The sequence below is a fragment of the Podarcis bocagei genome (genome assembly GCF_964188305.1).
Source record: "Podarcis bocagei genome assembly, chromosome: 3".
NCBI lineage: Eukaryota > Metazoa > Chordata > Lepidosauria > Squamata > Lacertidae > Podarcis > Podarcis bocagei.
Window position 1 is genome coordinate 40,889,265 of NC_138127.1, and position 18,309 is coordinate 40,907,573.

Consider the following 18,309-nt stretch of genomic DNA (forward strand, 5'->3'; position numbering starts at 1 on the left):
ACTTCTTCCAGTTTTGCGGAGTTTGTAATCGTTCGTAAGCAGGGCTGTTCTTAAACTGAGATACCACTGTACTCTGCTGACTGTAATTTATTTTAACTGTTTTTAATACTAAATTTTAAATTGCTGTAATATGTCATGTGACAAAGGTATTTGAGAGCAGAAGCAGTAAGGGAAGCAGTAAAGGAGTCTAGAAATGTTGTGAAGTGCTGAAAAGCTGCAGAATCACTTAGCATGCTGAATCACTGTGACTCATATTGAGGGTGACTCATTCTCTGTATACGTATTGTATCTGTCTGCAGGCAGACTCAGTCAGTCAGTCAGTCAGTCAGTGTGTGTGTCTGTGTGTATGGAGTCTGACTCAGAAGTGAAGCCTGTACTCTGTGTATGCTCTGAAGCTAGTTTAAATCTTCTGTTCACTATGCTGTTTATTTGCAAACAAGTTTTAACACGGTAAAGCTTTTATTCTTTTACTGAAGAAGACTCTGCATTATTAATTTATGCTGCACGTCAATCTGCTCTGGGATCTGGTGGTGAAGGGCATGTCAAAATAATAGATGACCCTCGTGGACCCTTCCAACTCTACAAGTCTGCGATTCTGTGGTGACAAGTAACACAAATTCAATGCAGAAAAAGTAAAATGTATTAACTATGTTGGGGTGGGGGAAAGCAAAATGCACAGCACTAACCATCAATATAGAATTGGGCAAGTTTTTTTTTTTTGGGGGGGGAACCCTCTGGAAAAGAGCTACTCCACAAAGTTTAATGCTTACTTGTGCGATCATAAGACTCGTGACATGTGCGAGCAATTTCAGCACCAAGTTCAATGTGACGTCCAGTTTTATCAGCAGGTGCTCCATCTGCACCCAGAACGAACATCCCTCCAGCAAAGCAAGTGAGGTGGCCCATTTTGTGTTCAAGCAGCCCACCCTTCCACTCAGCAATGTACATCAAACCAGTGCTAGATTTTCGGAGCAGATGGGTTTCGATAGACTAGAAAGATGCAAAAATATTTCTGTATTAGAAATAGACGCTCAGCTGGAAGGCATACTGCAGATCAGAAAGGGTACCAGAGGATGTTGTCATAGTTAACAAGAAGAATCAAGGAAGTTGTTTTGAGACAGGAAGGCTTCCCTCAGAAACTAGAAGCGTTGCCCAAATTAGAACAATATGAAAAACAAATTTGTACCAAAATGCTAGCAGACGGTAATGGTTGTAAAAAGGAAGCATGTTGCTAAAAACATTAAGACAAACAATAAAATAGTCTTTAAATACATCAGAAGCAGGAAACCAGCTAGGCAGGTGGCTGCATCAATAGAAAGCAGGGGAGGAAAAGGAGTGTACAAAGGAGCTGAATACATTTGTTGTGTCTGTCTTTACTGCCTGAAGTGACATTTTCCGGGAGCGACGTGAAGAACCGAGGCAAATAGTGACAAAGGACAAAATTCTAGGCCTTACTGACATATTTAAAATAAACAACTTGCCAGATCCAGATAGTATCTACTCTAGCATTCTTGAACTCTAATGTGAAAAGATTTAGAGGCTTCTTAGTCTGCCTGGCAGCAGTCCCCCTCCCCATAAGCGACTTCCATAGGTTGGTATAGTATTTCATGAAGAATGAGCAGCTGTCATGGCAAGGGCAGATTTCGGCACACACAGTATGTTACTAGTGTTTCACATATGCAGTGGCCTCTGTACAGCATAGGCTTAGTTGACATATCTGATTAAACTTTTTAAAAAGATGGAAACCCAACTTATTATGCTTCCCTTTACCTGAGTGAAAGGGCTACATTTAGTACAGGACTGCTTTTAAAAACCCACCATCTTTGAACAGTCACAAAGATACATTTTAGTCACAACAGCCAGTGAGGGCTTCATTCAGAAATAACAGATTTTCAATATTTAGTTATTGCTGTTCCTTGTAGCCATTGGGGGGGGGGGGGAAATCCTGCAAGGCCACTACATACATTCCGTCAACTAATGTTGTCAACATAAAAGCTATTGAAAAATGTGCTGTCATAATGTTTTGAAACAGAATTGACACATGTTTAATAACCATGTAGGTCTGGTTCAAGAGATGTTTTGTGTGAGCAGTCCTGCTTCCCTCATGCCCTATCACACACCATTCTGAAAGGACCCTCGATCCTGGGAGCAGCCTCTGAGGGGAGGAGTTTGGGAAATCATTGGCATGCGAGCAGAGTCTGTCTATGGGTCAAACCCATTACATTTACAAAAATTTTCTACTGCCAAGCATGGAGTAAATTATATGCTTTGTTAGTACTGTACCTCTTTTCACAGATAAATAGGCTTCGGCTAATCTTAAAACTAGAGGGAAACTGGGAATCTGACCACCAGACACAGGTACATAATCAGTACGATGTGAAGACAGATGTAGGAGGAAATCACGGTCTATTCATAAATTAGGAACAATGACATTCATGTAAAGTAGATGAATATACTTAAAAGTTTTGTTTAAAGGAATACATATTCAATCAAAATTTATTGTTGAAAACATTTAAACAATCCAGACACTTAACATATGCTGCAAAGCCCCTTTCTTTAGAAGGTGTTTCATATTAGAAAATCTTAAGTAGATTTATATATTTCATTTACCTGAACAGCATCATAATACATCTGCATGCCTTCTTCATCTGTCTTGTCTGACATTAGCCATGCCTTCAGCAAATATTCATAAAAGCTATCTCCAAGCCCTCCAATTGACACATGATCTGAAAAGAAACAAACAGAAAAGCACTCTAAACTAATTTCACCTTCAATTTAAGTGTCTGTACACTCCCCACCTAATTTTAAAGATGAACTGCAAAATAACTCTTTGCACAGTAAAGCCGGAAACCCAAGAACTTATTTTAATTTGTAACCCTGCGCACACTTATCTAGGTGTAATTGCCATTGAACAAAGTGAGGCTGACTTCCAAGTAGATATGCAAAGGATTGGGCTGCAAGCCATTATTCAGAATAAAAGTGCTCTACAAACAACACTTTTTGATAAGCTGATTATATATAAATCCAATCACTCTGTATTGTATTACTTCAAAATATAGTGCTCTGCGAGCATGAAAGAATGTCAAGCATTCGGCATATTTAGCTGAACTCTACCCCTAACAAAGTTAAAAAGTCCTCCCATTCAACCTGATTTGATGAACTCATTCTATTCTTTCTATTCTATAAGTGGGACTGACACATGGTTCAAATGCAATGCATACCGTCATCTGGGTTTAAAAAGGTGAACCAGTCTAATTTTAAGCTGACTCTTTAGGTTTGATTTTAAGTCATGTTGTTTGATTTTGCAAGTTGATTCTCCTTTAGGTTAAATAGGAGGCAATGCTACACTTAAGAGTTTTATTGAACCTTTTAAATGAATATTTCTAGGATGATGAGATACATTTTATGCTTTCTTTCTTTTTCCAGATCATAGTGCATCTACCTCTTCTAAGATGGCTAAATACTGTGCTGCTGCATGTAAATTAGTCACCAGGGACTAACTGTAGCAAACATCATTTTGTTTTCCATGTCTGGTGCTTTTATAGTATGATACAGTTACAGTGGTACCTCGGGTTACAGACGCATCAGGTTACAGACTCCGCTAACCCAGAAATAGTACCTCGGGTTAAGAACTTTGCTTCAGGATGAGAACAGAAATCGCGCAGCAGCAGTGCGGTGGTAGCGGGAGGCCCCATTAGCTAAAGTGGTGCTTCAGGTTAAGAACAGTTTCCAGTTTCCAGAACGAATTAAGTTCTTAACCCAAGGTACCACTGTACTAGTGATTTTATTGTTAGGGGTCTTTATTTTGTTTTCCTTGATATTTTATATATTTGCAAAAAAATTCTGGTCATTGACCATAATGGCAGATTTCCTAAATGTCAGTCATTGCTATGACTTCAATCACAGCAAAACAGTGAAAGGAAGAATAAAGTAAGTGTTTCACATAGCTAATGAGCAGAATACTGCTGGAGCAATGTGCCCCGTATGGACCAGAAATTTATTTATATTAAATGAAATCTGGAAAATTGAGGAGTATGTCTATTCTGGGAGGGATGGGGGGGGGCAGCTTTCCCTTTCCCACCTATACCAAATATCCTGAAAAGAAGTCTATTTAACTTCATGAAGTTCTTCCTTTCCAAATTATGCCTTCAAAATTGAAAGGACAGACATGCTTGTTTACTCTTTAAGGCTTAAAACCAAACAAGTAATATGGCCTACTTTTTCCTGTTAAAGGTTTCACCTTTACAGTGTGCATCTTTAACTATCAGCCTGTGACCTGGTATTTAGTTTTCTGAAATGTTACCTTTGCTCTCCATTTCCAAAGAATTGTTCTGTGATGGCAAGATAGAATTACGAAGAACTAACAAAACAGAACACTTTTTTAAAAGTAAAGAAATACCTCATTAATTACACGAGTGTCCACAATACAAAGAAGAAAGAAGCTTTTCTCAGAAGAATGAGTGCACTCTCTGTGATGGAAGGTTGATCTCTGAATAGCAGCATTTAAATGACCTTTGCAGTTTCCTAAATGAATTACCTCAGAAACTCTTGACATTTGCAGACTAAATAGCACAAGTAGAGTCTCATCAATAATAAGTCCTGCTATTATATCCATTATTGCTAGAGACAAATCTAATTGACCCATGACGCTGGAAATCACTTTCAATTTGCAACTGAAGTAAAAAAGGCTAAATAAATGTACAGGAACAATAGCAATAAAATAGTTCCAACATTCGGAACTATAGTACTGCTGGTCTAATTGTAGTAGAAAATATTTTGCCTCACAGTGGCTATTGTTGCAGTCTCAATATTCTCTAAGGCCCAGTGTCAACATTTTGGTGGTATTTAGTAAAAGGTAGGGTGTGCACCAGATTCAGCCAAAGCCCAAAGTCCAAACAGAATCAGGTTGATTTGTGTCCTGCCTAGAGTGGGTAGAAGCAGCAAATGGGCTTGTCCCAAATGGGCTTGTCCCAAAAATATTTGTACAGATCTAGGCCAATCTGTAGCTCCAAACAGTCTCACAGAAAGCCAGGCCAATGTTTCAATTATTAATTACAATACCATATAAGAATTCTAGTGTGGAGAGAAGGGGATCTGGAGGAAGGGTAGCATGATCTCCTCCTACCAAACATGTGCTAATCACAGGCTTACAGGGATGAGCTGGACTTTGCTTCATGCATGCTGCGGGGCTACCTAGAAGGCTTGTGGTGTGTATGAGAAGTCTTAAAATGAGAAACACTTTTGGAAGTCCTGTCTCTTATAAAGCGTTTGATGTGTTTGGTTGCATTTCTTCAGCTTGTGTTTGTTTGCTCTCATTTGTCAAACAACCCCAGTTCCCTCGTTTGTTTGTTTTGAAATGTTTGCTGTTTTATTTTTTATTTTATTATCTTCTCATTGCTAAGAATATTGCATTTTGATTATCCATTGCCAACCACAAACTACAAGAAGGATCTAGCTTGTGTTTTGTAGCTTAGAGGTGTTTTACCTTTTTATCTCTACAGTGGTACCTTGGTTCTCAAACGCCTTGGTTCTCAAACGCTGAAAACCTGGAAGTAAGTGTTCCTGTTTTCGAATGTTTTTCAGAAGCTGAATGTCTGATGCGGCTGTCAGCTATTGTTTCTGGTGCACCTGTACCAATCAGAAGCTGTGTCTTGGTTTTCGAACATTTCGAAAGTCAAATGGACTTTCGGAATGGATTAAATTTGGTTTTTTTTTGTTTTTGCTATTTATTTTGTGTTTTTGTTTTTAAGGCTTTTTCGGTTAATTTGTTTTTGTGACTGTGTGGAACCCAGTTCAGCTACTGATTGATTGTGTGACTGCGGAATGACTATAATCAGTGCAGGTAAGATTTTTTTAAATTTTTTTTTATCATCTACAATACTGTCTTATTTATTTTATAGTACAGTACATTGATTATTGCTTTCATTTTATAGATCAATGGTCTCGTTAGATAGTAAAATTCATGTTAAATTGCTGTTTTAGGGGTCGCTTTTAAAAGTCTGGAACAGATCAATCCGTTTTGCATTACTTTCTATGGGAAAGAGCACCTTGGTTTTGTAACGCTTTGGTTTTGTAAAGGACTTCCGGAACGGATTAAGTTGGAGAACCAAGGTACCACTGTATTTGCCATCCAGCCAAACCTTGTGGCCACAGCCTACTGAATGCAATATTATCATAATTTATCAGCAAACACAGGAGCGTGAGAAATGACATGATTGAGCACTGAGTCTATTTTTTTAAATTACTTTTTTTGAAAAGCAAATTTTAAAGGTGTACAGCACAAAAAGACCTACAGCTCTCTATCTACAACTAGGCAGTTACCCCCCTCTAGAGAGGTTACCATGCCCCCAAGTTTGCATGTTTCTATGTCAAAAAAGCAAGTTATTATAGCTTTTATTCTGCAATGCCTGTCAATGTGATTTTTGGAAATTTGTAAAATAAGACAGAGCCTGATCCAGATTTACAACCAGAGCAACAAATCAAATAAACGTGTCTGCAATAACACTTTATGAATTTTGAAATTTTGTATCGGTAAATCTTTTGTTAAATATTTATAATTAACAAGTAAAATAGATACATGTGCTCTCAAGATGACTGCTGCATTTGTAATGAACTGTGTCCAAAAGAATTGTCCCATTCACAAAACGAGTCCCACCTGCACAAGATAATTTCCCCCTTCTCTTCTCCCCCATGCAACCCCCATTCTTTTCTGAGTGTTCCCAAATCCCTCCAGAGGAGATGGGAGAGGGAGGGGAGACTTACTGTGCTTGCATGAACAGGACAACTTTGCTATGACCACTTATAAATCATGAAAATGCATTTCTATTTCCTGAAAACAAAACTATCACAATTATTTTGGTTCAGAGTATATTTAGTGTACATTTTATAAACAAACACAAATAATGAAGGGACAAAGAAAAGCCACATTGACAATATAGTTCAAGTAGCTTTTTAAGAAGTCTTTTAAACGTTTTGTTTTTAAACAAAATAACTGAAATGTGTGCATACCGCCAGTGAAAATGATATACTTACGTTGACCCCACTGACCACTACTCGGATTTAGGTAATTAGGATAAAGACCTTCTGGCTTATCCAATCGTTTTAAAACTTTTCTAATGTTCATAACCTATGTCAAATAACAAAAACAATTATGGTGTTTCATATGCACATTTTTTTGGTGTATTTTACATAAAGAATTTATTCTTTGCAAAAAGAAAAGAAATGTATGACTATTCAAACTTAAGGGAAGCAACTCTTTCAAGAGTACTGGATTATATTCTAGCTAAACTTCTGCTGACAGTCTCATGAGCAGAATTTTGCTTTTGGGACACATTCCACAGTGAAAAGGAAGGAGGAAAGAGGAAATGCTTTTTGCCTATCTTTCCTTCCCACTGCTGCCCCTTGAAAATCTGCTGGAAAATCATGAGAAGCAACAAAATGGGAAGAGGAGATTGACAAAAATGCTGCCCCGCCCGTACTCCAACCAGACCTTCTGCAGGATTCCAGTTGCCTATATAAACAGAAGCAACTCTTCCATTTACAGATGAGTTGTTAGGATTCAAGCCATCATTTTATACTGGCTTGCACTCTCCCCCTGTCCCACTCTCACACACAGCCCATACTGGGATGGACATCGTCCAGAGCTATTTTGTGTAGCTAATTAATGACTTCTTGCTAGATTAGTGTTGAACATTAGCTGAAAAGTAATCTGGTTCCATAACTCCTCAATATATGTTTGAGAACCTATGGCTGCATTTGAACTTGGGTATTCAGTAACTATAGTTAAAAAACGCAAATAACCTGTGCACAAGCTGCTTGCTGTCCTAGCAATCCTGTTTTGCTGCTCCTTGAGTTGAGCAAGGAAACAAACCACAAACTGGTTGGCTTAGCATTATATCCAAACCAGCCGTTTCTTTCACTCTCTAAACCCGAAGCCAAGGTTTGTTCTTAGTTGCAGATTGTGGTTTGGAGAGAGAGAGGGAGAGGGAGAGAGAGAGAGAGAAGCAAACCAAGAGTGCTGCTTTGGACTAAGCAGCCCTGTGTGGTTTGTTTCCTTGATCCTGAAGTGGAAGAGCCTGGGCTGGACAAACAGGCTAATTTGTTAACTGCTTATCATTATATACGAATGAAGCATAAGAATGCAGAATGTATTAGGGGCAATTTTGGGTTGTGTTCTATGTTGGGCTATTACAAATATTTCATCTGAGCAACTATATCAGCTTGCCAGGCGGAAGGGTGTCCATCCCCCCATGTGCTACTCTAGGGGATCATCCAACCACTTCAGAGCCAATTTCATGGGTGCAGGGGGCACACAAGGGGAGGCCTTACTGCAAAAGCAGCTACACAGGGCTTCCTCTGATGGGGTGAAATATACCTAATAAGCCCTATGTTTTTAATCCCACACTCAGGTTAGCTGGAAAACATTTCTTTTGAATCAGCACCCAAAACAGACTGTTGTGCCATAACAGGCAAGCACAACATGATTTAGGGATGATTACTACCTGTGAAACTACTAATAAGCTGGATACAAAAAAAACCTAATGCAGAGAAAATCCACACACACTTTCTCTCCCTTGTTTGCAGTACAAGGTCAACCTAAGATACTTAAAATGTGTACACTTCTACCATCCTACTATCATAAAACATTTGAAAGAAGTGCCGGAAACCAAATCATTTGTACTCAGAAAATAAGTTCAGAGGATCCAAAGAACAAAAATAGAGATATTCCCGACAACTGGCAATTGTCACACTTCCAAAAGTGTGATGCAACTACTGGCAAAAACTCTTAACTGACCTTTTCAGCAAACACTGGATTTCCAGATAAGTGGCTTAGATGCATAAATTCCAAATGCAGAGTTCCAAATTCCGCCAAAATACTGCTTCCTCCTGAAGCCCAGGGCCAGTTGCGACCAATGCCACTAAAAAGGGGAAAAAAGTGATGTGAGATTGAGAAATAAAAGTTACAACATCATAAACTACGTAGTAGCTTGACAAGAAACATAAAAGCCGCGAATACTAAATGCTAAACGCAATAAAAAGCCCCTAATACGGTCTCTTAGTTAATCACATTTGCATCTCTTCAATGTTCACATGTACTTTGCTTTTATTTCCTGTTAATGCTGTTAAGCAGTCAGAGCAGCACTTCCTTTGGAGTATGCCTAGTTCACAATACTTAGAAGAGCTGCATTACCAAATCATTTTTATGTGAACCTGAATACCCTCCAAAGAGTGCTGTTCACCTAAATTAGCTATTTGTAACTATAGGATGGAGCCAAAATAAAATGTATTATTCAGTTCCTTTTCAATATTAGCACATTTAACCTATCTGCACTGCTTTGGTACTATTGCAAGTTGAGAGGATGCCCAATTTAGCAATAAGCTTGTTATACACAGACCATGAAGGAGAAGGCTTAGGGATACTAGCCCTTCCCAAGCAGATCTTCTTTCCTCCAGAGTACCATACATTACTGTCACATGTTTCCTTGAGTGAACTTCTCTAACAGCCTCAATCCGATGAAATAAGCCCAAATTACAGTGGTGCCTCGCAAGACGAAATTAATCCGTTCTATGAGTCTCTTCGTCTAGCGGTTTTTTCGTCTTGCGAAGCAACCTTATTAGCGGCTTAGCGCTATTAGCGGTTTAGCGGCTATTAGCAGTTTAGCGGCTATTAAAGGCTTAGCGGATTAGCGGCTAAAAGGCTATTAGCGGCTTAGAAAAAGGGGGGGAGCGAAAAAAAATCGGAACACTTGCAAGACGTTTTCATCTTGCAAAGCAAGCCCATAGGGAAAATCGTCTTGCGAAGCAGCTCAAAAACGGAAAACCCTTTCGTCTAGCGGGTTTTTCGTCTTGCGAGGCATTCGTCTTGCGGGGCACCACTGTAGTTCAAAGGTGCTTATGCCCAATGGACATTGACTACTTGTCACACTTGGCCAGCTTTATTGTGATGAAAACTGAACCAGCATCCATCCTTGGTATTCTCTTCCAGCTCTTGCATGGAACTTACTAGTCTGTCATCTCAGGCTAGTTATGCTCATGAATCAGTTATCCACATGAGTGAACTCTTGACGTGACTATAACTGATGCGAAACCTGTATTTCTTTTCTTCAAAGGTGTCTAAAACCATTATGGCAAAAAATCCATGTAGTTTATTTTCAAAATAGAAAGTTGTATAAAAATGGAATCTCTTTTCAAAACTTTAAACTAGGATATTATACTTCATGCTATACCTGATACAAAGCATGGGCTGTTAAACAAAGCATTGACCTTCCAGTGAAATAGAAACCAAATATTACATTAAGCTTTCTGTGTGAATCTTCTGTTACTTATTTTACATTGTGGTTAACAATAAGAACTTCCAAAATAGAAAGCACCAAGGATTTCTAGGTCCACAAGTTCAATACACGATGCATTTACTTTGAAATTTCTGATGAAAGCAATAAGGCAACCTCTTTCAAGAATCAGCTGAACAAAATGGAATTCAGTTTTTGAGGCCTTGGGCAAAACTTGATATAAAAATGATCCTGGCCAAGACACTATTTTGCAACAAAACAAATATTCTCAATATGCTTATATTATTATGTACATCCTTGTATGAAAGTAAATCAGACCTGGCTATGGCAATGGACTCTATATGGGGGTACCTTTGCAGACTGCAGGAAGCTTCAACCAGTCCAAAATGGAGCAGCAAGAATGTTAGTGGGAGCTCACCCCTGGATCAGGCTACACCTATCCTGTGACAACTGCACTGGTTACATATTTATTTTCATGTACAAGTCAAAATATCAGAGATGGTTTTTAAAACCCCAAATGGCTCTGGCTTAAGATATCTGATGGAATGCCTTCGCCTGTGTGTTGCTAAGCTATGGGAGAGACTCCCATCCATCAGGGAGACTTATTTTACTGTGGAGATAGCAAGGCCTTCTCAGTGGGCAGCCCCCACATTGTGCAACATGTTGTCTGCTGAAGCCTAGGTTGTTCATTCTCTTGTTTTCCATGGGTTTGTGAAGATGCTTTTCTTTCAGCTGGCTTTTGCTGATGGACTATCTGAAGAGACAGTTTTATCTCTGCTTCCTGTTTCTTTTCAGCTGTTCTTGAATGCATTTTGCCTTTACTGGGGCTTTAATGTGAATCTGATCTATTTGTTGTAAACCATCTTAAATTATGTGTATAAGTGTTTTTAAAAATCTTATCTAAATAAATATAAATTACAGTAGAAGAACTGGTAGCAAGAGATTTAGTCTGCAATCCTGTGCATGTTTCCTAAGACTATGGCCCACTGAATACAGTAGGACAGCTAGGTAAAATATGCATGGGACTGAACTTTTAGCTATGTATATTTTCATAGCTGCTTATGATTTATTATTCTCTCTCAACAAAATGGAGATACATCAACACCGCTCAGTGCCTACTTGGAAACCCGAAGAAAAATGTGCAGCACTTCATGTCTGGGATTTATTTTACTTTCATCACCATGAGATAAGTTCAAGAAACTAATAACTATTTTTTATGCATAGGTTGAAATAAAGATAGCAAACTCAACTGTCAAAGAGATGAAAATACCAGAGGGACAGAAACAAAGATCTGCACTTTCTTCCTGCCAGAGGGGCATTCATTAAAATTCTTCAGGTATTTATGCTTTCAAAGTATGTGGGCTTAAATTCAGGGATTTTTTGTAACAAATTACAGGAATAGTGCTGCTGAAGAGTTTCAGATAATCAGTTGGAGCCAAGGTGTATGAAGCACGTCAAATGTGGGGCAGGCATGGGTAATTTCAGCCAGTAGCAGAAATATGCATTTAAAAAAATAAATAATACTGTATTTACATACATTTCATAAACATTTAGCTACTTTGGTGAAACAACTGAATGGAAAAGAATAATTATGGAGTTTCTCCAACATGGCTTTATTTGAATATTTCACCTGCAGTTGTAGGCAAATCTGCAGGAATCAACAGAAACTATAAGTTATTTCTTGCCCTACATATACATTTAGGTTGCAATTAAATGCACATTTACCTCAAGTAAGTTCCACTGAACTCAGTAAATGAGAACATCCAATCTTTGTTCCATGCATGAATGAGGAAATGCAGTAGTGGCAGTGGGGGGCGGGGGGAAGGAAGAGTGTAGCCCTGGGTACAAATTTCTGAGGGGGTGCAACCAGGCACCATCACCACCAGCTCCCTCATCAAGGCCAGAGCTGTGGGGAGGCAAACCGTGCACAGGGCGGGGCTTCAGGGCTGGGGCAGCACCTCCTTTTCCTCATGGCTGGCAAAAGGACACTTGTGCATGCTCCGCCCCTGGGATGGCCAAGAGGGAGGGATGAAGAAAGCACTGCCAGAGCCATGTGCGTTGCCCAGAGCACCTCGCTGCAGGGACAGGAGGACAAGGTTACACAGTGAAGCTCCTGGCTTCACGTTTCTCTGCCTTATCTCTGCCCTCAGGTTGGGGCTAGTTTGCAAGGAGAGATTCCCTTGATTGGATGCTGGCCGGCGAAGGGACTGACTGCTGCCCAGTCCACTAGGGGGCACAACACTTGCCCCGCCCAAGGCACCGGCAACCCATGCTACACCCCTGAAGAAATGTGCATGTGTTTGAGAAAGATAGGAGGAGCAAACCATAGCTTTTCCAATCTTTCTCATACACTTGCCCCAACACATCCCTTCAGTAAAAAGCCGTAAGCTGTTTGGTCTCTTACTGTGGCGTGAACCCAACTACCTCAGATGTACAGATGGCTGATTTAGATCTTTATAGTCATCCTTGGCTTACTGTTTTGTGTGTAATGCATCTGTTTATATATGAATGAATAAACATGTCGGACAAAAAAATGCTGCTTTTAAATATGATTAGTCAGTCTTTTCCTAGATTAGCACAATAGTCATTCCATTCAAGAAGCAGGTACATGAAGGCAATTTAATTATTGAAAAATCCAGATCCCAGTGCATTTTAAGTACGTACATACTTCTTTAGGTATTGAGTTTATAGCTTAGTTCCTCATTAGGAAGTACATTCCAGCTCCTGTAAATCTCAAACATACTTTTTATCATCTTTCAGAATACACTTATGTAGCACTGATTAATAAAGGCAAACAATACAAGTTTCCCATTGCTTTATGTGCTAAGGGTTTGATTAATCATTCTTCCTGGAGTTTCACACATAGCAGGGGGGAATAAAATATAAGAAAGCTGTAAGATTATATGTAACAGTGAGAGCCAGCCTTAAAGCAGTTCCCTAAAGCAAAAGCAAGCTGAACACTAAATCAGAGAACCATGAATATGAATCTATTATTCTATGAGCCATGTGATGATAATAAATTATCTCTGAAAAAGAAATCTGTTAGATCTAAATCCCCCTACAACAGCATCTTGTATAATAGGGAGATTCAGTACCAGAACCACTCCAAAGCCGCAGGGAAGTCAAATAGATTAAAAGGCAATTCATTCAACATAGCTGTTGGCATTGGGAAGACAGGTCAGTAACACAGCCCTACTGACTTCTACTGTCAACAGTTTGTACAACCCTTCCAAGTAGCAAAGAAACCTGAAAACAGACTGAATATAAGGGTGATCCCTAACAAAGTCACAGTGTGTAGTGTGTTCCCATTCAGTATTCCTGCTAGTGATTTCCTTTTCAGCATAAGCCATTCAATTCCCCTTCCTGTTTTGAATTCTACCCTCCACCCCTCAGTCAGTCACCATTCTGTGCCCTCTGAGCATCTCACTGAGTGGTTTGTGTTCTCTTCTGAAGGTTTTTTCTTAAAACAATAAATAAAAACAAATCTGGTACTTCAACAAGCCTTGAGTTCCCTCAAGTCTGTCTATTTTCGCCATGTCACACACTTTGAGAAGGAGGGTGCAATTAGTATATATTGATTTTAAAATTGCAATAAAAAGAAGAGTAAATATTTGCACTGTCCTTGCATCAAAAGCTGACTCTCATGCAGGTCACCTTTTTGTCTTTTGTACAATTTGCTATTGTATGATAGAATAAAAAGATGACCAACATAAGAGCATGGGTGTGCATAAAAAAATATACACTAGTTAGTTAGTTAATTTACCATTTGCCAGTTGAAGTAAATTAAGAAAGGAATTGAAATAATTAAGTTACACCAATTTTAGAAAGTCTCAATGTGAAATTCAGGCATATTAACTTTAAACTTAGAATACTGTGGCTTCACTACCTCCTTACAAATATCCAGAGTAGACTTTGAGAAGACTGGACTTCTATTCAACTGAGACCACAAAAGTTGTTTCAGTTTGCAGAATGTCTGCAAATTGCAACAAATGAGGAAAATGAGAGAGCAATTATGTGTCATCTCATGTTATGTATTCACGTAAGCCAGGAGCCTAAAAGGTAAGATAATACAGAAAATTGTCACCTGATTGTCCATCCCAATAAATAAAGGGCAAACAGAAGCTATTCCTTGTTTTTACCTTTTGATATTTAACAATGCCCAAGGAATTCCTGTTGGCGTGTTAAAGGCTGGAAGCAGTTTCTCTCCTAGTTCTACTGCTTTCTTCCGAAATACCTGCAAAATTAAAATCAGCAATAGTCAGACAAATCAAGAAACAATAAACTCTAATTCACCTGGAGCTGTGGAACTCTCCCAGGTCAGAGTCCAACACATGGTAAGTAGGATTTGGAATACTTCATGGACACTTTCCCATAACAAAATGAGTTAGAAGCTTTGTTCTAATTTTTAAGTGAAAGCTGAACATTTTTGGAAAGGATCCTGGAAAATCCATTCATTTATGAGACTTGTGGTCCCCAGAACAGATTACATATATGAAAAACAAAATAGAATAAAAACTGAACATAAAAAATCCATAACTCCAACAAAGAAAAAATAATTTCACACTTCCTCTTTTCATCAAGCCATAAAATTTATGTCTAACATACAACTCTATTCTTCATTCAGACAATCATGCATTTTATTATTTAGTTCCCAATTTATAAACCCACCCTTCACATAGTGATCCCTGGGAGGCATACAACATAAAATCAAACTTAATCAAGCTAATGTGATTTACCACTAATGATTCACACATTTATTTGCATGTGCTCTAGTGGCCATCCTTCAAACCCATCCAATAGACAAGTGGCAGTCTATCACCACATCAGGGTACTGGTTCTAGACAAGACTTGCCAATTTCATTCATGTGCACAGGTAGGTTTTTCAAGAATGCTGGTAACTAAACTGAGTGGATCTGACAGTTCACCCACTTGAATCCGTTGCCTCTAATCTATGCCTCTGTTCACCAGCACTTAAAGATGAAAGGAGAACAATGAATAACATTGGCACAAAGCAGAGTTAGGAACAGAAAACACTTCATATGTCCAGATTTTGCTCGCATTACAAAAAATGACTATTGCAATTTGCTAATTAGGTTTTGTTATCTTATGAAAAGAGGAGAAAAAACGCAGTGGAAAAAAGTTTAATTCAGCTAACAGTAAAACTTCTGTTAGCAGAATGGGGAAGGAAACACTTTTCAGCTACTCCCTCTCTCTCTGCAATCCACCATGCCTCCCTAAATCTGCTCTGAAGGACTGGGAGGACAATCTGGAGTAAATTTAGAGAGAGGCTGATGAAAGGGGGAATAGCTGAAAACTGCTTCCTTCCCCATTATGCTAACAGACGCCTTACCTATCTGAATGACACAAACGGATTATAAACCTAAGGAAAGATTTTTTTTTTTTTAATGTAACTAAAATTCCCTGTAAAAATACAGAGAAGAAAAATGAAAAATGTAGACAGGGCACAGAGTTTGCAGATAACTCAATGCACATGAAAGTCATTGCTCTAAATAAAATTCTTATCTCCTCAGTCTGGAGGAGACACTGAAAGTTCCAGGAAGTGCCCTGTAAGTTTTCCTACTCGGTTACATACACAATCTTTTGCCTGATCAACCTTTAATCTCTTAGCAGAACAAAACTCTACATCTAATTGGTCAATACTTGTTTTGTTGGCTTTAGAACATCAGGGACTGCAATCTTTAGCTGATCTAAGGTCAATTCATGACAAACAGAAAAACATTTATTCCAACGAAACAAAAATGCAGGTTCAGTGTCACAAAAATTGAATTATCTAGGACTGCACAAACAATTGACAAATCCTGAATCAAGAACCGAAGCAGAGTCACTTCAAGAAGGTTTGTCTGAAGTGGATCTCTACAAAGCACTATGGGAATTCAGATGTTTAATCACAGCAAACTGAGTCTCCAAAAAATTCTCCTCTAGTTTGTCGTAGAAGAAAAATGCCAGAGCTGGGAGAGGGACATGTCTTTTGTGACAGACAGGTCTAGCTTTTAATCAGAGGACATCATTTTACCAGGGCTCCCAATCACACTGCTTTGGGAGACGGGATGCTGAATACATCACCTAGTTTTTGTCGTTTCTGTGCTTTGTCAATTCTTTGTGCTCTGCCAGTGGTGACTGCTTGGAAAACACTGAACATTAAAGCCCTTCTGCCTTTGTGCCACATGCCAAAAATATCCACTCCTATCAAATCAGCTTTGTGCTTAGTTTCTGTGACTTTTGGTGCCAACTGAGCACAACACAAGCCTGAAGCTGTTTCTTTCATTCATCATAACTCCCTAGCCACGGCACTCAACGTCCTGAAATTTTGCAAGTTACTTTCCTAGGGAAACCTCTACAATGTACAACATCTTCATAATAAAATTGTTGCCCTACAGTAAAGTGCCCGCCAGCTCAGGTGTAACACCCACCCACCAAGAATATAGCTGTGGTTAATCCAACAGGCTATATGGGTGAATACCCAGGCGATGGTGATGCCCCAAAGTGGTATCAGACGCAAAGTCTGGCAAATCACTTCAATCTCTTCTCCCAAAGCAGTAGAAGACAGAAGGGAAGGGGGAAAGGGAACACACAATAGGGATTCACACACACGCCAGGCAAAGGAAAAGCGGGCAAGAAAGGAAAGGAACAAGCCAGCAGTAAAGATGGTGGACAGGGAAACCAAACAAAATGGTGACTGGTAAAAGACAAAGCTGAGGAGGAAAAAACAACAACCAGCCCTCAATCATACCAACCAAACAGACAAAAACACTCTGGAAAACACATCATGCCACACGCCACTCATATAAAGAATAATTAGAAAAAATGAGCTTTAAAGAGACAGAGGAAACACCTGAGGAGAAATCAGTAACAGGAGCCAGAGAAGATGTGTACAGCTTTCGCCGAAGGCATATTGGGCACGATCTACATCCCAATATGTTGTCCTGCCTTTCAACCACTAGGTGGGGCCATAGACCCAACCCAATAGCCTTGTTACCACAATGTGAAATCTGTAAAGGCTGTCTTGCAGAACTGCTACAGCTTTCCTTCTGAAATTTTGCAGGGTTCATCCACTTAGAAGGGATCAAATGTTGCTCTTTTCCAAACCAATGAAGTGGGGTCCAAACCGAATTTTGTGGTTTATACACACCCCTAGCATTTTCTTCAGTTTCAATAAGCTAGTATTGACCTTAAGTAAATAATGTCCAAATTCAATGCTCTGAACTGTTGCATCTTTTAAGTAGCAATCCAATTTTGTATGCAGGTGTTAAAAGTTAATTGGAATGTCATTTTCCTACTGTTTTATCTATTAAGTAGTTGAAGTAATTTATTCTTTCAGGGAGACACATGAAAAGGTCTCCATTCTTATAAGCCAAATTACATTTAGGATAAGTCAAATTACTTCGCAATCTCAGAGATCCTAATAAAATATGGCTATAATACTGATAACCACAAAATGGTGTAATGTATGGGACAGAAGCAAAGTTTGCTGTGGGACCAGAAAACTGTGGATGTAAAGCGGAGGCTATCAGACAAAGTTGCCTGATGGTGTAAAGTTGGTGTAAGTGTTACCACAAGTAAGATGGAGTCTACAGCACAGTATCAAGAAAGAAATTCAGAGAAACTGAACACCACATTTGCTGCATGGGAAGATTTCCTCTCTCCTGTTGTGTGCTGTTCCATTGGTTCTCCCAAGTCCCCACCGAGCAAATTTTGGAGGTGGGGAGCAGTGTGGGGAGTTGACCAGGGAGAAGCCCCATTGTGCAAATAGAAGTCTTTGCACAAGGTCTCTGCTGACAGGACTCATAAGCTGAATCCTGCTGTCAGTGTCTCTCTGCTGCCACCCTACACTTAAGTAAAGGTAAAGGGACCCCTGACCATTAGGTCCAGTCGTGGCCGACTCTGGGGTTGCGGCGCACATCTCGCTTTATTGGCCGAGAGAGCCGGCGTACAGCTTCCGGGTCATGTGGCCAGCATGACTAAGCTGCTTCTGGCGAACCAGAGCAGCGCACGGAAATGC

The 18,309-nt window shown here is 39.4% G+C and overlaps 1 protein-coding gene across 1 annotated transcript in view; it reads right to left on the reverse strand.

The window, feature by feature from the left end:
• MAN1A1 (mannosidase alpha class 1A member 1) overlaps positions 1-18,309 on the reverse strand; it is a 53,957-nt gene that overhangs the window by 10,862 nt on the left and 24,786 nt on the right. Inside the window, exons 5-9 of the mRNA XM_081187695.1 lie at positions 14,429-14,523; positions 8,795-8,918; positions 7,033-7,126; positions 2,611-2,726; positions 771-990 (exon numbers count right to left, since the gene is read on the reverse strand). Coding sequence (XP_081043821.1) covers positions 771-990; positions 2,611-2,726; positions 7,033-7,126; positions 8,795-8,918; positions 14,429-14,523 — 649 coding nt within the window. The remainder of the gene's footprint in view (positions 1-770; positions 991-2,610; positions 2,727-7,032; positions 7,127-8,794; positions 8,919-14,428; positions 14,524-18,309) is intronic.